The sequence below is a fragment of the Heliconius melpomene genome, chromosome 13 (assembly GCF_056956725.1).
Source record: "Heliconius melpomene rosina isolate 202511_hmr_F chromosome 13, ASM5695672v1, whole genome shotgun sequence".
Taxonomy (NCBI): domain Eukaryota; kingdom Metazoa; phylum Arthropoda; class Insecta; order Lepidoptera; family Nymphalidae; genus Heliconius; species Heliconius melpomene.
Window position 1 is genome coordinate 2,484,101 of NC_140401.1, and position 22,352 is coordinate 2,506,452.

At 28.6% G+C, this 22,352-nt stretch overlaps 1 protein-coding gene across 1 annotated transcript; it reads left to right on the plus strand.

Moving 5' to 3' along the window:
• The first annotated feature begins 1,593 nt into the window (after nt 1-1,593).
• Nucleotides 1,594-21,682, plus strand: Obp73a (Odorant-binding protein 73a). Its single transcript, XM_085195834.1, has 6 exons — nt 1,594-1,855; nt 9,116-9,209; nt 16,790-16,890; nt 18,068-18,103; nt 19,893-20,043; nt 20,468-21,682. Exons 1-6 carry the CDS (start codon nt 1,772-1,774, stop codon nt 20,554-20,556), a joined length of 555 nt encoding a protein of 184 aa, XP_085051960.1. The 5' UTR covers nt 1,594-1,771; the 3' UTR covers nt 20,557-21,682.
• Nucleotides 21,683-22,352: the final 670 nt, after the last annotated feature.

Here is a 22,352-nt window from a genome sequence, read left to right on the forward strand (position 1 = left end):
TCTCCCTGCCTTTCTTACCACTACCAGTCTCTCGTACTCTTATTTCATAACTCTTTTTTGACATTCTTTCGACTCTCATTCCCCGTCGTGCTGAAACAGTTTCTGTTAAAACAGTAATATGATAATTTGTTAGTATAATTTCTAAAACTATTCCCATTGGGTGTCACATAACATATTTCATAAGACATACTTATATCGCGACGATCATTTAGTGCTATACTCAGGTTTCACAGAGAAAATCTAGATTCATAAGCCTCGTATGCCCTAGTTGACTGATTGCTTCATTGCGATTTTATCTTTCATACAAGTTTCATAAAACAAACTCTTTAAGACTTAATTACGCGTGTTATCCTACTTTGCATCATCATCTTTTACGATTTTAGTAGTACATACCAGTATTGTAATTTTATACGTTTTTTAAATAATATAGGTTAGGGTAGGCAAAGAAACCCCACAGGTTCTTTCAAATAGATAAAAATTCGAAAATTTTTAGTGATATGGAATATAAAACTTCTTCGTACTGTAGAATGTAGGAGAAGTACATACAATAAAAATATTTAACTACATAAACAATGTTAATAATTTAATATGTCATATTAATACAAAAATGAAAAAGCGGCTTACTTATTATAAAGTTTAATCCTCAAGATTCCGAGTCTATGATTCGACTATAAATTGCCGCCATTACTTTTCATACGAAACCTTATATTTATATCATATCATTATAATATTTAACGAAGAGCTTAAAATTGAGTAGGTGCATCTTTATAATTTTCTTTCTTGCCATTTACCGTTGTAATTTAAATTAAAGATTTATTTAATGCATTCAATTGTCTTATTATAAATAAAAATAATTATTGTGAAGTTTCCAGTGCAACTTTTTGTTTTATCTATTGTAATTACTGCCATTATTAAGTGCTCCAGATAAGAAATGTCAAGATTTCTATCGCGGGAATGCATCATAAATATGGTGACATCGCCTACTTTTTTTACCACATTAGTTTTCTAGTGCAAGAGAAATTCGTTGATGTTGATATTATATTGCTAAAGTATATTTATAATCATTTAATTTTTTGACAATTATCAAATTTAAGTTAAAGTACCCAAAATAAGTGGGCATCACTCCTTATTTCGCTCGCTAACTTCTGCTCGTTTTAATTTTAAAAAACTGATATAATAATTTTCTTAAAGATAACGTAAAATGTACTTTTCAGCACTTATTGCAGTGGCTCCACATATACGAGGCCACCCAACATACGTCATCCTTCATCTGTCATCGTGTTTGATCGACAAATGACATATACACTATTTTTTTTTTTTTGGAAAAAGCACAAGGCAAACGAGCGTTACAATTCAAGTACAATATTCTTGATTAATTATACTAACCGTTTCTTGAATGCAAATATATGTAAATTATTAGAATATATTATAATATAACACAACATATTGTTTAGAAATATAAAGAATAACATAAATAAATATTTTCTTAAACTAATTAAATATACTTATTATTGCATATTAAAAAAATATAGTGATGTTGTAACGGAACGCCATAACATGACAGCTTGTAATAGGCGCGAAACCCTCCTACGCGGGCCTTTCAAAAATCGGCGCAAGATCAATCCAACATCCATATTGCGTTCGGACGCGCGCCTTTCGCTACCATACTATAAAGAAATTCGCTAGCGATTTAAAATATATATTTTTATATATAAACAAATAGGAAAATCGTGTATAATATAATATAATTTTACTGGTGATTGTGATTAAAATGGTTCAGCGAATTAGTGCATTGCTATGGTGTCTCTATATTTTTAGTATTTCGTTGAGTGATAGTGCTATATCGGCTGAAACAGTAAGTATTTTATTTCTATTATATGTTATTTAGAAATCATTAACAAATAAATATAGAAATTAATAAAACGTATGTTAATTTAATATAATTAAATGAAAATCTTTTAAATATCTCTAAATTCAGAATTACGTTATATTATTCGTAAATTAGCATTATGTATAATAACTAATTCTTAATACGAAATATGTATATGTATGTCTAAGACTGGTTTCTAAGGAAAAAATAATAATTGATTTTATGTTGGACAACAAAATCAATTCACATAGCTGCTCCAGTTTCTAGACAGCCTTGAAGGCGTGTGACTTGTTACTACTGAACTGTGACTGTATATTTTAATCACGTACCTATATGTAATTATGATATAATCTAACTTAGTAACATCTATAATCTATATAGGAGTACAAACATTTAAAGTTAATTTTATGTTATTATAAGTAATAACTAATAAAAGTAATATTAAAAAAGGTAATCGTAATTTTATAAAAGTTTAACGTAAATCGTTACATTTCAAATTTTCGCAATATCTTTTAATATTTGCACAATATCATTTTGACAGAATAATTTATAGCAGGAGAATGATCTTAATCCTGATATTGCATATAATGTAATATCAAGGTTGTCGAAATATGCAAATAAAAAAAATATTATCTTAAATATAATTGTATTAAAATAAATTTTACAAAACGTTGATTTAAATATAACATTATAATGTTATTTTAATCTACTTTTTTAAGGTTTATTATAGTATTTTAAATATAAATAGCAATTATTATACGTAGTCATTGTTTTAAATTCACATAAAGGTGCTATAGGATGTGTAAATAGTACTCGTACATGTGAATTTACACTATTTCATTATTAGAGTTCAGATTTGTAAAACTGTAACACAATAAAGATTAACAATTAAGATTTATTGTACGATATATCTAAGATTTATTCGGAAACCAAAATATAATATTATAATATTTTTTTAACTATACGCCGTATTCGCATACTGCAGGGTAGGCAGAGGAAATACATTACGTTTAATTTTGCGGGATATTACGTGATGAGAACTCATAGCCGATTTCCGCTTATCCAAGCGAAGAAATGAAAATAATTCATTCACTGAAATTGGAGTCGAACTTACAACTGTTTTACAGCCACTAGTTGGTGGTTGTACCACTGAACGACTACAGCCTAAAAAAATTTGTAGCTCAATAAAATTTGAGATAAAACTGTACTTTTATATTATATATAATGGTTGCATTGAAAAAATAATTCGAAAAAGTTGACATTTCGAACGTAACTTGCATTTTACATTTACCATAACTACAAATACAAATACCTATGTAGGATTGTGCTAATCAACAAAGCACGGAATAATTTTGAAATAACCACAAAATAGTCAAATTTAGGGTTCATTCACGTTTAAACTCATTAGTTTGGGAGAAGACTTTTTACAGAAAAATATTGAAATATACAAATATGTTATAAGCCGCAGTTATTGACGTAATGGCTGGTGACTTATTAATAATACTTAGACAGACAGATATTAGACAGATATTATCAATAGTTCAATAAGTTTACATTTAATAAATTATAGCGAAACAAACTGCGGCGTTAAATTCCGCCACTCAGATGAATAGTGGATGACGAAGTGTTTTGACATGAGGTTCTCTATGTCTACCCTAAAGTAACCTAATAAAATCAATAGTTATAAAAATTAACGTCTCAAATACAAGTCCCATTACAGTTTACAGTTTTACATATGACGTAAGCTTTTTTGTTAAATAAATGAAGTTAGAATCTTTAAATATATGGTTATAGTTACTTTTTCCAACAGTACTGGCAAAGAGTGCTATATAACAATGAACTAGAGAGAAAATGTGACCAGGGAAAGTAATTCACTGTAAGGTAGTTGAGCTGATTATCCGTTACAACTAGTTACAACGATTTACTTGTTTTATTGTCGATATTAATTTCTAAAAGCAACGGACTTTTGCTAGATTTACTTGTTGGAGGCCGCCGTGGCACAGCGGCATAAGGGTGTGACAGTAACGCGATGATTGTGGGTTCGATTCCCATTCGAGAAAGTGAAATATTTATTTACGTTTACATTTCTATTTCTTCAGAACTCAACGCCGGGTAAATTTATGCATATATATACAGCTTCATACTGTATCCTGAGGGAACCTAGTGTTAAGACACTCCGTTCCCCATTTTAAAATTTATATATAAATATTTATTTAGATTGTATCATAACTATTACAATAATCATTAAAGTGGTAAACTGTACAGCATGTAACAAGTCAATTAAATAAGTAATAGGCAATTTCACACCGGGAAGATGTTTTTTAAACGACGAGGTTTGACGCAACGAGTTACGTAAACATTCGTTTAGTCTATCAGTGAAAGAGGTTAAAGGAAATGCTGCAATCCATCAGAAAATATGTTGCGGTTTTTGTTTTCGACTTCGTTCTAGTGTTAAGACTCTCTTTTCTCCGCTCTCCGTCTGAACTTGACTAAGACATAGATAAAAAATGAAATATCGGCAGAAACTTTCATTGCAAAAATTCGTAGGTGTCTAATGTTGTCTAACTGGACGTTGCCGTATATGGTATACCTACATTTTTTCCAGTAGATTACAAAACTCTTCAAGAAGGCGATGAGAGGTGTTTTTAGTTTTTTTTATATTACACTTAATTAATGATAATTTGAAATAAATTTCCTACTAATATAATGCTAGTAACTTTATATTAGTAGCATATTATAGTAATTTTATTGTTTGTTGGGTATTGTTATACGTGTAACCAAAATATTACGTAAATAGATCAACAGTTATTTTTAATTATTTCCTTTAATGAAATCAATAATTGGATTACATTTTAAAACTAGTTATAAAAATATAAACTTGCGAAAGGTTATACATATACAAACATCGTAAAATATATTAAAAATTCGATGTTAAAAAACCCCTAGTATACAATATACCCACTGTATTTAACGAGGTTCAGAGTTCTTTCTTCTCTATTGTGTATATACTCTGCTCTCCAAAGGAGAACGAAGTGTTTTAGCCCCCCCCCCCCCCAAACCTGCTGTACTTGATTGATTTTGATTTTTTTATTTTTGAAATAATCGTAGTGAAGATCGAATACCTAAAAGCGTCTTTCTCGCTTAATAAATCGTTTTTACATATTCTCAAGATGAAGATTATAAGGAACATAGCGGATTTAAAAGCCTTTAACGTCACAACCTACACATTACCATACACGGAGACACATCTATAAATGAGTTGGCAAGGTTGCGCCCACTTAGTATGACTCAATTGTGACAATTCTGTATATTTGCACTCGATTGTGCTATAGCTATCGGAGCTTAAACAAATCGAAATATATTTTAAACTTTAAAGGATACTGATTTCAAATATTTGTCAACTGAAAAGGAAAATTCACCTGAGAATCTTATAATATAACAAGTGTACAGAAACTTCGAACTCAAAAAATACTACAATTATAAGAAATTTGTTGACCAACAAAAATAAACAAATATACATAAAAAAGGAAAATATATATATTTTCCCCTACTATGTAAGTAATATATTATGATGTAGATATAAAGAAGGTTAAAGTTTTTTATTCAAATTCAAATGGGGAAAATTTTCTTATATACCTACAAAGAAATTTCTGTTAACTTTGAAAATTGTAGTATAAATATTATACATAAAGGCATCGTGGCGCAATAGAACAACGTAACCATAAGACAAAGCGACATAAATGTAAAATAGAGCACGACGTTGAGTTACGTCATGTAGTCCCGAATTCCCACAGAAGCCGCAGAGTGGAGTGTCTCGACACTAAGTTCTCTCTGCCTACCTTACCTTGCTATATTCCAAATAAAGTTAGAACTTGAGAAAAAAAGGCTATCTCATAATACCACAGAAGCATTAACAAAATTAATATACTAAAAGATCAAATTCCATACAGCTCGTTCCGTTCAATTAGGTACAGCTTACGTAACGATAGTAAATAATATTGTGGCTTAGGAATTATCTTAAGACTGCAACTTGCTTAAGAGTTTACGGTTCATTACTTATATAACAGTCTGTTTGCAATCATTCAATATTTAGGTTAGGACCAGTTTCGCGTTCTATACACGATCATTCAAATAGAATTCGTTTAAAAAATCTTAGTCCTTGTTAAAAAACAGGCTAGTTTTATTTCTTAGATTAAATATAGGTACTTATAGGACATAGTTCACTTAGCTGAAGGTCGTCGTGGTTCAGTGAGATGGCTTAAGCTTACATTTAAATGTTAACACTACATTTGTGGGTTCGATTTACATTCGGGGGAATTAATTATTTCCATTTCCTGCTCTGGTAAAACAAAATACGCATTATCTTAAAATCAGGTGGAAAACAAGACCCCAGTAACTTAACATTAGGTTATCTCTGCTCACCTTTCTATATACGAGGCAAAACGTAAAAGAAATATTTAAAAGAAAATTGCTCGAAGGACCTTTGACTTTTGAACTAATTCTATTTACGCATATCTAAGTTGTTAATTTATCTAAATTAGTATATTCTTTGGTTGTTAACTATTTAACATAATTGGTATATTTTTCTCGCAAAGACCAAATAAAACTATTAAGTGATAATGCATCTTTTAAAATCGAGACAATCATTTATAATTAAATACCATTTTATTACAGCATATTTGGAACTCGTTTCTATGAATATTTTATTTTAGTAATTACATAGTAAATAATTTATTAATATGTAAATAATTTATTACTATTAAACTTATTAAAAAAAGTTTCACACTATTTCCCGCAAAGCATTAGAGTAGGTAGGTAGAGTTAATTTAGTGTTAATACACTCCCTATTTTCCGAAAGATTACAATCTTTAATTTTAATTGAAATCGAGTAAGACTCGAACCCCCAAGCATCGTTTTTCCAGTCATACGCGACCCACTGTGCCACGACGTCCTTAGCCTTTAAATTTAATGCATAATTATAATATAAAGTGCAATACATTATAGTTTATTACTTCTTAATGAAGTAATTTAGTTTTTGCTTCAAATGCAGCTTTCACCGTCCAATGGATATCAGTATTTGATACATGTTCTACAAACTCATATGATCGGACGAGAGTCGAATCTTTTTGATGTGAAAGTAAATGTAGCGGTTATATGAAAATAAATAACTTTAAATATGTAAACTTTTTAAATGTAAATGTTTAGAAAACAGTTATTTGTTTTAATAGATGTTATAGCGACACTAAAAGCCAAAATGTCAATTTAGTATCGAATAAATGAATAGTAAAAATAGATGTTTTTATTTCTATTTAATTTGAATTTAACGGAAAAATAGGAAAAACGTGATTCTTTACTTATTATGTCTTGCAAAAGGGCAATTTTGTTAAAATGTACAAACTGAAGAAACAAAAAAATATTTTGTATATTTAAAAAACGAATCTTCAAGCTTTTTTGATCATAACCGAACCGAAAGAACTTATGGTTGTATAAATATTTATAAAAAAATCAAAAGTTATAAATTTTTCACTAATATTTTTCATTAGAAATGTACAGATATTATTATAAGTATAAATATAAATATTCTAACTAATTAAGTATTTTACGCTATTTGCATTTAATGCTTGAGCTTTAATTCATTTATTTGTTTATATAATATAGATTCTCTTGACGCGTTGGAAGCAACCAATTTCACATATGCAAAAGAATGTGTAATTTCAAAAGTTACTTATTTTTTGTATATTTCTCTCATTTAGCAGTTAACCAGGTTAGGAGATAAACAAACAATACCCCGTTGCAGTAAACTAATGCTTTCTATGAATACTAAGTTTATGCAAATTTTCACATAACCTCCATTTCCATACATTGTAACTGAACTTACTAATCGCTTTGAGATACAGTTTTTTGTTTTAAATACCGTAATCTATATAAGAGTCTACAATATTAGGTAAGATGTAGATACGTGCTTTGAATTGTTGATTGTTGAAATTGTTATCTACTAGTGTTGAGAAAGGAAATATTTTTTAGATTCACATTAAATGCCTGCTTAAAGTACGGTAGGCAGAGGAAATTTAGTGTTAAAACTCTCCGTTTCCCACTATTAATTCAAAAAATTTCAACATTGGAAATCGAACCCACAACCGTCTTGTTAAGGTTATTTCCCTTTACTACGACGGTTTTACTATGTGAAATGCTGGATCAGTAAGAAATTGTATAAGATTTTATTTTTTCTAATTATCTAAGCTTTTATTGCGTTTATTGTCTTTGTATATATTTAGAGTTATATTTTTTAATACTCCAAACATATCTTACATATTATTAATATTTTTTGAGAATGATTATGAATTAAACACACACACACAGTGTTTCTTTTCTTTAATATTTAGACAAACTGAATAAGAAAAACTATAGAAATGGATTCTACCAGAATATGGGTCATGTAATGGTCAAATAGTCATGAATTTTAACAATAAAATTCGTTTTATTGTATTTGGCCTGTGTTTGTGTTCAATCTCCCATATCGAGAGTCGGTCGTGACATAAAAGCCTTGTGCACTGTGGACATTCGATGATTTATATTAATATATGCATGAATTTGTAAATAATATTTTTTTTCCGCCCAATATCATATACCCATATCTTTAATTTTTATATTTATTTTATAATTTAAATTATTTTTTAAAATATACAATCTGCTAATTTTATATTTTTAGCCATTCTAAAAAAGGCAGTTATTTAGAAAATAATAATACGTTTGGCTTAAGCTAATCTAATCTGGAATTTTATTAATTAGATAGAATATAATTTTCTTCAAAGAATCTTTCATAAACTATAACTAAAAAGAATAATAAAGAATGCACATTGCGTTAAAGACGCCATTAACATAAAAAATAAAATAAAAAAATACAAACAAATATAACATTCAAATTAGCTCAATGCTTGTAAGACCTTGTTTACAACCTTACGTTCACAACGTGTGAAGAATTGCTAACAAATTCTGTACTAAGAGATCTGCAGATGATGTTAGATAGAAAGATATATTTATTTTTGAATAATAAATACTTTAATACAGTGGTTTTAGTATTTAAATGTGCCCAGGCACACGTAGACAATAAATATAATTCAATCTTTATATATAACTCTAGATATAAAAATTGGCTTTTTGGTATATTTTTGTTATTAAAAAGCTTAATATATTACGTTTGCATAAACTGTATAATTATTAAAAAAAAATTACTTTTTTTTACAGGAAACAAGATGTCGAAATCCCCCAACTGCACCGCAAAAGATAGAACGAGTAATCTCCCTTTGCCAGGAAGAGATAAAACTTTCAATACTAAGAGGTAAATATTTATTGTCATAAATGTGACTTTTTTATAATATTTTATTAAAAACGGTATGATAAAATCATTACCATACCATTTAAGATAAATGTGAAAGCTTACAAAATAAACAATCAAAATTATAATTTACCACTGGAAAATGGAAAAAATAGTGCAGTATCACTACATTTTATACATCTGTAAGTAAAGGGTACAATACGTAATAATATAAAGAGTTCAAACATGTTTGTTGATTCTTGTTACCATTATGTGAGTAAAGTTGGTATCAGGTAGCCAAGGTCGAGAGTGAAAGTACTGCACTCGCAATTACACGTGATACGTAGAGCTCTATGGCAACAGGTCGTTACGTATGATTTGGTAGCTCGGAGTATATATAGTAAAGAAATATAAAATAACTTCAGATAACATGAAATGGAGTGTTTTGACACTAAGTTTTGTCTACCTGTCGTAATGTAAAAGGGACAAAGCTTGACAATATATAAAATAAAGATGCTTTTGACATAAAAATTGTTAAATGACTAAAATGGATGGAATTTTTTTATTGCATTTCGGTTTAATTTCTTAGTAAATTATTTATGATATTTAAATAGTCAGAACTTCTACCGAAAATATAAGGTTACTTTTGTTAAAATAAATTTAATATATAAATTATCAGAAAATAAAAATAGCTTTCCTATGAGCACTAGTCAAGGTCAACAGTGAAAGTATTGCGGCAATAGCCGTACGTAATGACACTGTAACCGATCTGCAAATGAAGAGGAGATTAGGGCGATGTAATGGAAAGTACATAAGCCCATAAAACGTCAAATAATAATAAATATGTTTTTAAACCGTTCCTAAGAAGTTTATGAAGTTATTTTTAAATTATATTCCGCTATAGCTAATAAATTAAACTTAGCTTTATAGTATTTTTAATTTAAAAACGGCTACAATATTTTTATTATCATAAATATTATTTTGTTGGAAATCCAGCTTAAGTGACTCCTATTACCCTAATCTCCCCCACTTCTACATCACATAGTTTAGTTCAAATTGTCGCATATCTCATACTCACATCTGATTAAAGTGACAGATTGGCTTTCTCTTATAAAACTTGAACTAGACGACTACTTTTACGCAAATGTACGTAATTACATATATATCTTGCTAAATTTTAGTAGTGAAATTTAATTTCGATTTCAATTTAACAATAACATAGTAGATAAATAACATTATTCATTTTATCTAACCAAATGATATCCTAATTTCAATTTGCTTCCCAACGAAAAATCGACGCTATGTGCGTATGGGTAATTAAAATGTCAATCATTCCTTATAAATAAATATTAAACAGAATTATAAGATTTAGCAAATTATAGTAAAAAATTGCAAATAAACTATTGACTATAATCGAAGTCCTTGGGCGTAATGACTAGCTAGTGTATGTCAACTCCTCAATAAGCTATTAAGCGTCATGTAAAATAATTTATTTTTTATCTTTATCTATAGATAATCTATATATAAAGGCTTTATCTATATATAAAGGGATGAAATAGGGGTTGAAAGTTTGTATGGAATAAAATTTAATAAATATTTCATTCCCACTCGAGGTAATGAAATATTTTATATTTTTCCCAAAATTCTGTGGAAAAGTAGGAACGGAAGTGTCTTATTGGGAACGGAGTGTCTTAATGCGAAAGGATTAGGTTCCCAGATTAACTCTGCTTATCCCGCGTGACTCAGATTTGATTATAAAATTGTTTTTAATTTCAGTTTCATACTTTGACATTTAAACAATAGAAAATTAATTATGAATTATGCAAGTATACTTCCATTTTTCCATTTTTAATGAGTACATAAGGAAATGTCATAACATTTATTATTGAGGAACTTGAATACATATTACTACAGTGGACGCTCCTCATCTATGTTTTTATTAATTATTTAATTTACGTTTATCGTAAGAAAATGTTTTGTTACAATTTTTTTATTTTGCCGATTTTTGTAAATTGAACGTATTGGAGAAGAAGATATACGAATTTGTTTATAATGTATTAATAAATAATCGATGCAAATGGACTCTTGCCTTTTTATTTCTAAATTAATATATTCTAGTATTGAGATAAGACCTGTGTATATTTAAGACATACTTGTTCAATTAACGGTTAGGAGTCCATAAAATATTTACTTTACATCTTGAACACATCTTTTAATTATTACAAGAAATAATTATTAAACTCGTATGTTCTTAAATAGCAATATTAATGAACATGAAATAATCAAAAAGATAAAGATCTGATATCTTGTCGAAATCACTTAAGTTGATTTTTTGTATGACATTAAAATAAAATGCGTCGATATCAATTCAGAACGTAGAGGCTGTCGAGGTGAAGTGAGATAGCGTGTGATTATTGAATCGATGTTTGCGGGTTCAATCCCCACTCGGAGGTCTGATTATATTTAAATTATTCTCATTTCTCTCTCTTCTCTCACACAATACTCAATGCTTAAAAATTTGCATAATTAAGTGGTGAACGTAGTGTCATATCACTAGGTTCTCTCTACCTACCCTGCTATGCCAGGAAAAGCGTGTGTTTCAATTTCGGCCTGATTTTATCTTTACTATAACTAATATTTTTCAAAATGGACTGTAAAATTATGTCTGTATGCAGAAATTTAAACAAAAAGAAAATTGTGGAAAATAATATTTTAATTACTTTGAAGTAAAAATAATAAAAATATAATAAGTAATATTAATAATTATATTATACTTATTTATTATTTATAATCTTTTACTTTTGAAGTCGGTACTAGTGATGGAGTCCTTACAGATACATGTAATAATCTTCGTAACTTCTACGTTCTTTACAGCCTCTCTCTTTACTTTAGAATAATAACTATTAATTTGTATTTTAACAATTTTGTTTTAATATTAATTTTATTAATAGTTATTATATTATTTCATTTTCCTCTTTGTCCAAACAAAAAAATCCTAGTCAAACACCAAAATTGATCACGAAGCAAAACTCAATAAACGGCAACTATTTCATAATAATAATACCGACAATAACATATTTAACTAATGAAATTCCTATTAATAAAAACATATTAAAATAATTATTTCCAAAAACAAATTGTAATAAAAAAAATAACAATCTAACAATCAAATACAATAAAACTACACGTACATTGTATTTAATAAAAAATAAACAATAATAGTTTAAAGTGGCTGATAATTGATAAGTCATTCGGCTTTTTTTATATTGGTGATGTAAGATTAACATTTAAGATAATTTGATCCGGGAAGACCGACTTAACCTTTTATTCTAGCGTTAAAGCCTTCAGTTGCCAAAGTCGTGCCAAACCGCTTCTTATATTACTCAGTACTGTATAGTTCTCATGTACTGTACATATATCTACATATTGGGTGATTCATACAGCAATTCTAAATGGAATTTATTTTGCCTTAGTAATATTTTAAATAGGTTTACAGCTTTACATATATGAATATAGGTATTATGTGTCATACTCATTCAGTATTTTTTATTTGTTTTCTACAATATTATAATTAGATTCTATGTAATGTGACATTTAAATATACTTTTTACGTATTTGCCATATAGTACTCGAAAAATGTAAAAAAATTTAAACATCGTAATAATTCTAGTGACCAGTGTAAAGGCCACTCGCCTGCACAGTGCTCTATAAGGCTCGACGCGGTCATCCACTTTGAATAAATAATTTTGAAACTATATAATTAAAGTTGTAATTATATTTTTTTTCAAGTTACAGAAAAGTCATGCTCCATATCTTATTCGTGTGTTCAATAATTATGCGAAAATGACTACACCGCTAAGGGCTTACGCAGTGCACGGTTTAATGACCTGTGCGATATCCTCATACATGAAATTATTTTTTATTACCGACAATTATGATAATATGTTATTAAATATAAATAATTAAGTAAAATAATATAATTAGTATTGCATATTTGTACATATATGTAAAGATGTCAAGGGTTTTTTATTTTTATTTTATTGTTATACCCTAGTGGTTTTACTTACTACATTTGATTGTCAGATTCGATTAGATTTGTATCTACTGAGATAATTTATTTTATGTTTAAGATACAAGGAAAAATTATTTAAATTTATTTATGTAGCCTTTTATGATCTATATTAAAAATAGAGATATTAAATTAAATATTACACAAAATCGCCTCTCTAATTTAAGAAGTTGATATAGAAATGGTGAAGTTTAATTTCGAAATGACTAGATATATTATACAAGTTAGCAATATTTCCTTTAAGTAGGTTGATATGGAGAATACTGGACTATTGCGAAGTAACAGGTCATTTTACAAAGACGTCGAGTGAATGCAATTGACCTATATATTAAGTTGCATAAACCTTGCATAAGGGACAGACGCTTGTTCTACTGTTACTTTGTACCTTTGAAATATAACTTAAAAATACAGTGCATTTATAACTGAAATATACTTTAATTTTCTTTATGTTTGCAATAATATTATTTATTTATTTTTAATATTGTTTTCTAAAAACGAACAATACCAACGACAATTTGGACTCTTTTAAATAATAGATTTTAAAAAATCTTTGAAAGATATTTGTAATAAATTTTATCAGTGTTATTATAAATACTTTTTCATTTATTTTTTTACCATATGCTTTTTTTAGTATTTTTTTTTTCGCATATAACGGGGTAAATAGAGGTAACATAATGTTAAGACCTCCTCGACCCCCTTTCAATGAAAAATAATATTATTTAAATATAGTTATTGCCTCGAGTGAAGATCGAACCTACAGCATTGACATTGTTCAATGCACCACGAAGGCCTTTTTAGTTATTAAACCGATTTAAAAAAATATATATTATTTCATTCTTTCTTATAATATAAAAATAAACTAAAACAGGCTTAAAATTGAATTTATTTAAAATAAAAACAAAAGGAAGTAATAAATTACTCATCATATATAACACAGACAAGTAACTAAAATACTAGTCTGTGCAATCCGACGGCCCATATAGCTTTACATAACAAATCCTTGCATAAGGGATATGTGCTCATTCAGCCGTTGCCTATTGCGGTTTGCACTTAAGCGTATAGTACTAACTAATAGCTAAGAAACTAAATACGAGTATATTCACAAGTATATTATAAATAAGGAAAGGAGGAAATTAAATATTTCTTCGTTCTGATGATGAGGTAAAGTAAGTTCCGTCAATCACCACTCAATGCCTTCAGAATTCAAAAGGTTCTTAATGGGAACTAGGTACCTGGTATGGTTTCCACTGCCTACCATGTTGAAACTAAAATATGTGTTTTTTTTTAAATAAAATATTAAATTTGTTACAAGAGTAGGGCATGCTTGATCTAAGAAAAGTTAATTAAAAAACGATTTGTTTCCTATTGTACACACTTGATTTTAGTTATTAAGTATAATCCTATCCTATATCTTATAAAACAAAGTCGCTTTTCGTGTCTGTCTGAACTTTCTAACTCTTCTTCTTCTAAACCACCCAACGGATTTTTATACGGTTTTCACCATTAGGTCGAGTATTTCTCAGGGAAGGTTTATATATAGTTTATTATTTGTACATTCTTATGTAAATTAACATAAATACGATAAATATGTCTAAAGTCCTACCCGTTGAGACACTTTCGCGCATGCGCTGCTTTAATGGTAAGTACTACATGAAAAAAATGTACTGGAGTATTGTTCCTCTTAATAAGATCTACAAAAAAGTCCGCGACAGCATATTTTTATCTTTTAAGAATAACGTGTAGTGATCATATTTCTGTCCAAAAATAGTAATTTCAATATATTTTTTATTGTGAGGGATATTTTTCCATAATGATATTAATCCTTATCCTTTAAAATACTTTATTAATTTTCTACGTTAAACGAAGATAAAATTTGCTTTTTACACTATTTCGAAATTGCGAATAGTATTAGAGAAAAACGCATTTAATTGTTGACACATCACGCCGTTGACACATCAGCTGTGCCGACTCAAGTTTTACTTATCCCTTACTCTCCACATATAAATAAGTATATTAGTTACGTTGGCCATTTAATGTAGATGAACTGTCTTTTACTGTTTTTTCATTTTAATAAGTACTTTAGAAGTTTTTACAATATCAAAAAATCATTGCTGCGAAATGCGCCTCGCGACGTTTTGCTTATACAAGCGCGTCATGAGCAGTCATCGGTGTTCAGTGGTAGAATGCTCGCCTGCCACGCGGGCCCGGGTTCGATTCCCGGCCAATGCATTCTATTTAATTTTCCTCACAGGCAGCCACGTAGTGCTTGCTTTTCATCAGGGACAGAATACCCTCTTCAGCATTAACCACAAGCTCGAAAAAAAACCCCGCCCGCTATAGAGGCATAGCAACGAAGATTTAGATGCGTTTGCACGTATTGGATAATTGGAGTTGAATGTATTATTTCAGCGCGATATATTTGGTTTCATATTTTTTGTAGTAGTTATTAGTAGGTAGGCTTTTGTTTATAATTTCTTCCGTTTAAAAATAGTCATTTAACTATCTAAAAATATTCATTTAAAAATATTTTAATAAGTACTTGAAAAGATTAGTAGCACAGATTTCAAATTACGGTACCTACTAAAAAATCCTTGCTGTGTAAAACAATTGGAAAATCCCTATTGAAACTACGAAAATGCGGGTTGCATTAGGGTTTAATTAATTTTTACATTATCTTAAGTGCTTTGCAAACATACATTATATGAATAATCCAGTAGTAAAAGCGGGCGAAGCCGCAAGGGGGTCGCTAGTTTAAAATAAATTAAAATCACGTTATCATATACATATAATATATAAATAAATAAATTAATTGTTACACATTTCTATGTATTGATAGAAAGATAAAAAATATTTTCTATAATTATTTTTATATGTTCCCCTCGTGCGTAGTCCCCTCATGCATTGCATCGAATCGAGTTCACCACCACCACCACCACCAGCAGTTTCTAAGATTAGCAACATAAACCGAACAAACTATTTCGTTTTATAATATTTGTATATACATATTACATAAGGCGGTGAATTTCATATCACAGTATGACCTTGATCATGTTTCTTAAATCTAGCTCGAGACTTATATTTCCAATCAACATTCAGTAGGCTTGGTTGATTTAAATCGTCATATAAAATACTAGCGGCCCGCTCGCGGTTTCACCCGCGTGAACTATGTTATTATTAATTTCTGTCTCCATGACTACGTCCTAGTGACGTCTATGCAAAATTTGAAACTCCTAGCATTTGTAGTAACGAAGTTTCATACAAACTTTCGACCCCAAAAACAACCCCTTAGAAATCGAATATTGCAAATTCCCGTCTTAGCGAGCACCTACGTCCTATAAGTAAGTCCTATGCGAAATTTGAGATTCCTAGCACTTGTAGTTTCTGAGATTTCGTGATGAGTGAGTGACCTTTCGATTTTATATATATAAGAAGAAATGTTTTACTTGTTCAAACTGTTTGTGTTAATTATAGATATTTAAATTCTTCAAAATTGGTGAAGAAACACAACTTAATAGTATTTAATATAAAATTTCAGAGGCTCTAGACGTCATAAAGGAGGAGCACACGATGCCTGCGCAGAGGAGAAGGAACAAGCGGGAAGTCCCGTTCACTCACGACGAAAAGCGGATAGCTGGTGTAAGTTATTAATTTCATCGAATATATTGTTAAAATTTAAATGAATACTTGAGAAACTAGCAAGGTCAACCATTTCTGTATTTTAAAATAAAATATATATAAAACTTAAATGTCAATGCGATACGATGAAGTATGGCCGAACTAAAATAACGAAGCGTTTGTATCGTTTTGCTTATCATTTATTATGGCCCCAATAAAATTCTATGACGTGTAAAGATGGGCTCTCTCGTTAGTACGCATCTTTTATATAGGGACGTTAACGGGTCGTAATGCCTTGCAACAGCGTTTCCCAAAGTCCATGTCCACCAGTGATTCATAAAAAATAATGAGTAGAGATTTTTAAATAAGAAAAACAATTTAATTTTATGTCTTATCCATGTCATTAAAAACAAATAATTTGATTTTAAATAGTTCTGTCATTCGTTATTAAGTTTGAGCATTAACAAAACATAATCTATTTTTTAGAACATACTTAAGTTTTATAATTTTTTTTTGTTAGATGGATCAAAATCTAGTGAACTTTGAGATCCACTGCCTTGAAAGATTTAGCACAAATAGGATTATTGAAACTTTTATTAAGTACAAGATGTAACTCGGCTTTATGGCTACATTTATAGTCCATTGTAGGTGTTAGTGCGAGTGATTCTTAAAATATAGCATCTACTTACGACATTTGATTTGTTACGCTTAAGGAAAGAATAAGATATATTTTGGTTTACGTAGTTGGCGTAAATAGCGACTTAAAAACTAAAAAAAATACTTGTTCAGGAGAATTTAAAGAAAACGTATAAAAAAATTAAAGTAGCGGGATTTAAACCCGCGACTCTTGGAAACCGTCCTAGCTGATAACTCATTTGGTATGTCAATATCTATAAACACTACCATTTATTAGCAACACAGTACAAATCAACAATAATTTACTTAATACGAGTATATTATGCAAACTTTTATTATACATACTTTCATCATCAGTATTGCAATTTATGTTGGCATTTGATTTAAATATTATTCTGCCCTATTTATATAGAAGAATATATAATAATTTCACAATTTTCCACAGTATTAAATTCATGGTAGTAACCCCGTTGAGCATACAATAGGTTATTTTACGCACAACTCAAGCGCAAAGCCGTATTTATAGAAATAAAGTATAACGCACAATTCCCTTATTTTCCAGTGCCTGCTGCAGTGCGTGTACCGGAAAGTGAAAGCGGTAAGTAAAAGTAAATTATTTTGTACTGATAAATATCTCGTTTACTCTAGTTTTAGTGAAATTGGAAATCTATGTCAATATTTTTGTTTTTTGTTGTGTTTTACTTTCTTATTGCTTGTTGTTTAATTCGAGATGAGTTGATGCTAAGTTTTCGTTTCGTTACTTAATAATTATATAGTTCATTATTATTTTTCTAAATGTTATTTACTAGAGCTTATTAGTTTTAGGAATTTAGAAATTTAGATTTATCGATTTTTTAAACTAAAGCAATTGTAGGTAGGTAGGATTTTGGATATAAATTGCTATTGTCTTTCAATTATTGAGATAGAAATTATGTATTCCGAAGTTGTTATATATTTATTTTCATTTTCATGGCTTATTTCCACTTTCACTCTCTAATTCTTCATTTATTGGACTTTTCATTGATTTTGAAAAAAAATACGAAAATGATTTTTTACTTATTTAAACAGGTGAAAAATAAATACAGTGTAGATGATTTCTTATTTCACCGCACTCGCACTCGTACTCGTACTCGTACGTACTCGTACTCGTACGTACTCGTACGTAGACAATTCGAAATTGTTCATTAAAACAGTTTGTTTATTTAATAATAATTATCCTCATGAGAGGTAATTTTGGTATTAAATGAAACATATTTCCACTAACCACTTAAAAATCCTTAACGTTTTATGATCCTGTCGCAAGATTGCTCCAATTTGTTCACTATAAAACCGACGGGGTCGTAAAAATTAACAGAAATTCATCTATTTATAACCTTTGAAATATAAAATTCCCTTTACGAATGTATGTAAGTGTAATAATTTTTAACTGTCATAAACTTCGATGCAGCCTGTTATTAGAGCTTTGCTGAAGGCCAAGGCCTTTCATTAATATCGTTCGGTAAGTTCATTTTTTCACAAGGTTCACTTATTTTATTTATTTAGTCATACACATATTTATATACTGTATACAGTTACTTTATAAATATATTTTGAACTTAGTGTAAATGTATATTTTCTATTATTATTATTTTTTAGTTAGTTAGTTTTAAAAGGTTTAAATTTTAAACTAAATGCAGGTCAGTCCTATCTACAATAATTTTACCATTACTGTTCACATCTTAAAATGACCGCATTTTAAGATGTTCTGTATTCGGGGCTTATCAGTAGGTCAAGGTTGTCAACTTGAGATTTAACACCTTTATAGTTTTATAAGTATATAGTATTTAGAAATTGAACTAAATATATAAATAATCAATTAATTAAAAATTTACTATGACGTGGGATTTAAGTAATTAAAAAAAAAGGTAAAGAACAACATAAAAAAAAATGTGAAGAATCGAGTCATTATAAAAAATTAGGGCTTGTAAAATGACTGAAATTATAGAACTAAACATGACTCATGAGTCACAATAAATCCATAAAAGGATGTATTGCGGTTTTTACTTTGAACAATAACTTTTAAGCTGTCGCTCGTAAAAGGCACGCGATTACGAATTTTTAAATTTCTATTCTTGTAATAAAATATAATACGTAATGGGTTAATAAAATATAACTCATATATTATATATAATCAACTGTAATGTCGTATTTGGTCCATTTTACGCTAAAACGTCCATATTCAGTTTATTAACAATGTCTCAACATTTGGTTCCCTTTGCCTATACCTATATTGTTTTTGTATTTAAATTATAACACTGTTATAATTTAAAAGGTTAAAGATTTTTATTGTATATTTAAATAATTTATTTTTTATTTATTTATTTTTAATTAATAAATAAATTTTCAAGGTGGACGGCTATGGTTTCCCCACATTGGAAGGTCTGGTAGGACTCTACTCTGACGGAGTGAATGAGAGGGGTTACTTCATGGCAGTTCTAGAAGCTTCCAGGGAGTGTCTTATGAGGAATCACGACAAGTTCTCAAGAACTGTGCCTATGGGTATGTCATATACATTTTTCTCCTATTTTTTATCTTGAAAAATATACAGAGAGAACATAATGACGATCTCTTCATTTCACATTCCCGGAGATTCGATGACTACATAACAATCAGCTTCAGCAGTAGGCAGACTAAACTTAAACTGAAAAGACTCCGCATCAGAGTTCCCATCCAATTTTCGAGACATTGCATGTTGAATGGCGTAACTCATCACCGCTACAAACTTCCGAACAGACAAACAAAATTTTTAAATATATTCGTTATCCCAAGAGGGCTCGAACCCACAACCGACGCGCTTACAGTCAGACGCTGTCCCCATATATAAATACCATAATATATTAAATAGAAAATTAAACCAAGTTGTTATTTGGAGCGAACGTCAAATGGTGAAATAAATAAAATAATTAAATCTTTTTATTTATAGACAACGGTCGCAACTGCGACATATCGTTCGACATTTTCGAGTGTATCTCTGACCGCATCGGCGAGTATTGCGGGAATTCTGGACTTTGAACTTAAATACTCATTTTAGTATTCTATTTCATGATTTCTATATCTATTTTATTATTCTATTTTATCATTTCTTTTCACATTCTGTTCTTTATGTATTATAAAATCACTAATACGTGTATTTTTTATTTACTTATGAATGGAATATGGTGATATTAAATATTTTAATCATTAATAAATTATTTATTTATGTATTTTTTTGTTTCATATAATATTTTCTATATATTTTCTTATATTTCCTAGTTGTTGCTGTTATTTTATTTAAAATTAATTTATTTTAATTAAATTACATAATATTAGCTTAATATGATATTTATTTTGATCTAATATAAAAAGGTTTTGTTCGAGTTCTTTGCTTTTTATTTCAGTATTTATTATACTTCTTCTTGTTACTACTGTCTCCTTGTAGCGGTATTATTTATTTATTATAAAATTACTATATATGTTCTTATTGTTGCTGTTATTACATATTAAATTATATAATAGTATTTATTTTTATCTAATATAAAGAGTTCTATGATTTTTATTTCAGTATACAGATATATTTCTTCTTATTTATTAAGGCTTATTTATACACTTAAATATTTATATATATGTATATCGTAAATATATGCATATATATATATATGCATATACGATATTTCGTTACCACAACATAACATAATTTAATTTAAATATATTTTTTTCTAATATATAATTTTAGTATATATTCTCATTCTCTTGATACATTTTCTAAGTATGTTACTGCACTGTAGATTAAGCTTGTATATAGTTATTAAAATTACTAAAATGTGATGCTCATTAACTTTTAATTATAAATATATTAAAACTAACTTTTTTGTTAAACATACTCAAAACCAATTTTACACAAATTTTATAGTTTTTTTCTTAAATTTTCTTTTCAAATATATTTCAAATCTTTATTTTCAAAGTACTATTTCAATAATCTTTAGTATATAGCAGTTATCCTGTAAAACGTAAGTAATATTGTGCAATTCATGTTTAGTTACCTACTACAATATTGTATTTTATATGTTTATTACCTACTAGACAATTAAAAGCTTTATAATGAACTGATAGATTAATTTAGTTCTAAGATTTTAATAAATGTATATATATTCAAAATAAAGGTTGTTTTATTTGTTTTCATACGATTAAGGTATTTAGCAATTTCTTTGCCTTGTCTCTCTTTACTGAATATTGTGCCCGCTCTTATAAACCGTTTAATGTAAAACCTAATAATTGTGGTATTAAGAAAAGAAATACACCTAAAAACTACACAGTACTAGAAAATTAAATCCCTCGATATACCATTATTATCAATAGGAGAGAAATGAGCATTTATTTTAAGCAATTGTGTATATAAAAGGTATAAGAATAATTCAAAATAATATGAACCTCAAATTACAAACCAAATAATTATAATGTGGTCTGCACCTATGACTTTACAGATTATCAAGTAGTCTATAAATGAATTTGCTATTATAAATCTAATAGGCGTTTGCATTGTAGTCTAAGTTATCTAAAGAAAAGAATGTTTATATTTTACAAAAATGTTTTGTAAGTATGTTTTTGAAAATTAATATAACAAATAAAAATCAAAGAAGATAACTCACAGAAGTCCGCCCTCAAGGTTTGCCAACGTGCGACGGAGCGCAGTATCTTAGGTGTCAAGTTAATGGATAAAATTAGCTCAAATATTAATTAATTTATATATCCAGTTAATATAAAATGTCACAAAACATATTTATATATTTCCACAAGTATAAGTGGCAAAAACCAATCCGAAATACTAATAA

Coding starts and splice junctions, on each gene's coding strand:
- Obp73a (XM_085195834.1), top strand. CDS start 1,772: ATGGTTCAGCGAATTAGTGCATTGCTATGGTGTCTCTATATTTTTAGT. Junction 1,856..9,115: donor GTGCTATATCGGCTGAAACA/GTAAGTATTTTA, acceptor TTTTTTTTACAG/GAAACAAGATGTCGAAATCC. Junction 18,104..19,892: donor TGTACCGGAAAGTGAAAGCG/GTAAGTAAAAGT, acceptor TAAATTTTCAAG/GTGGACGGCTATGGTTTCCC.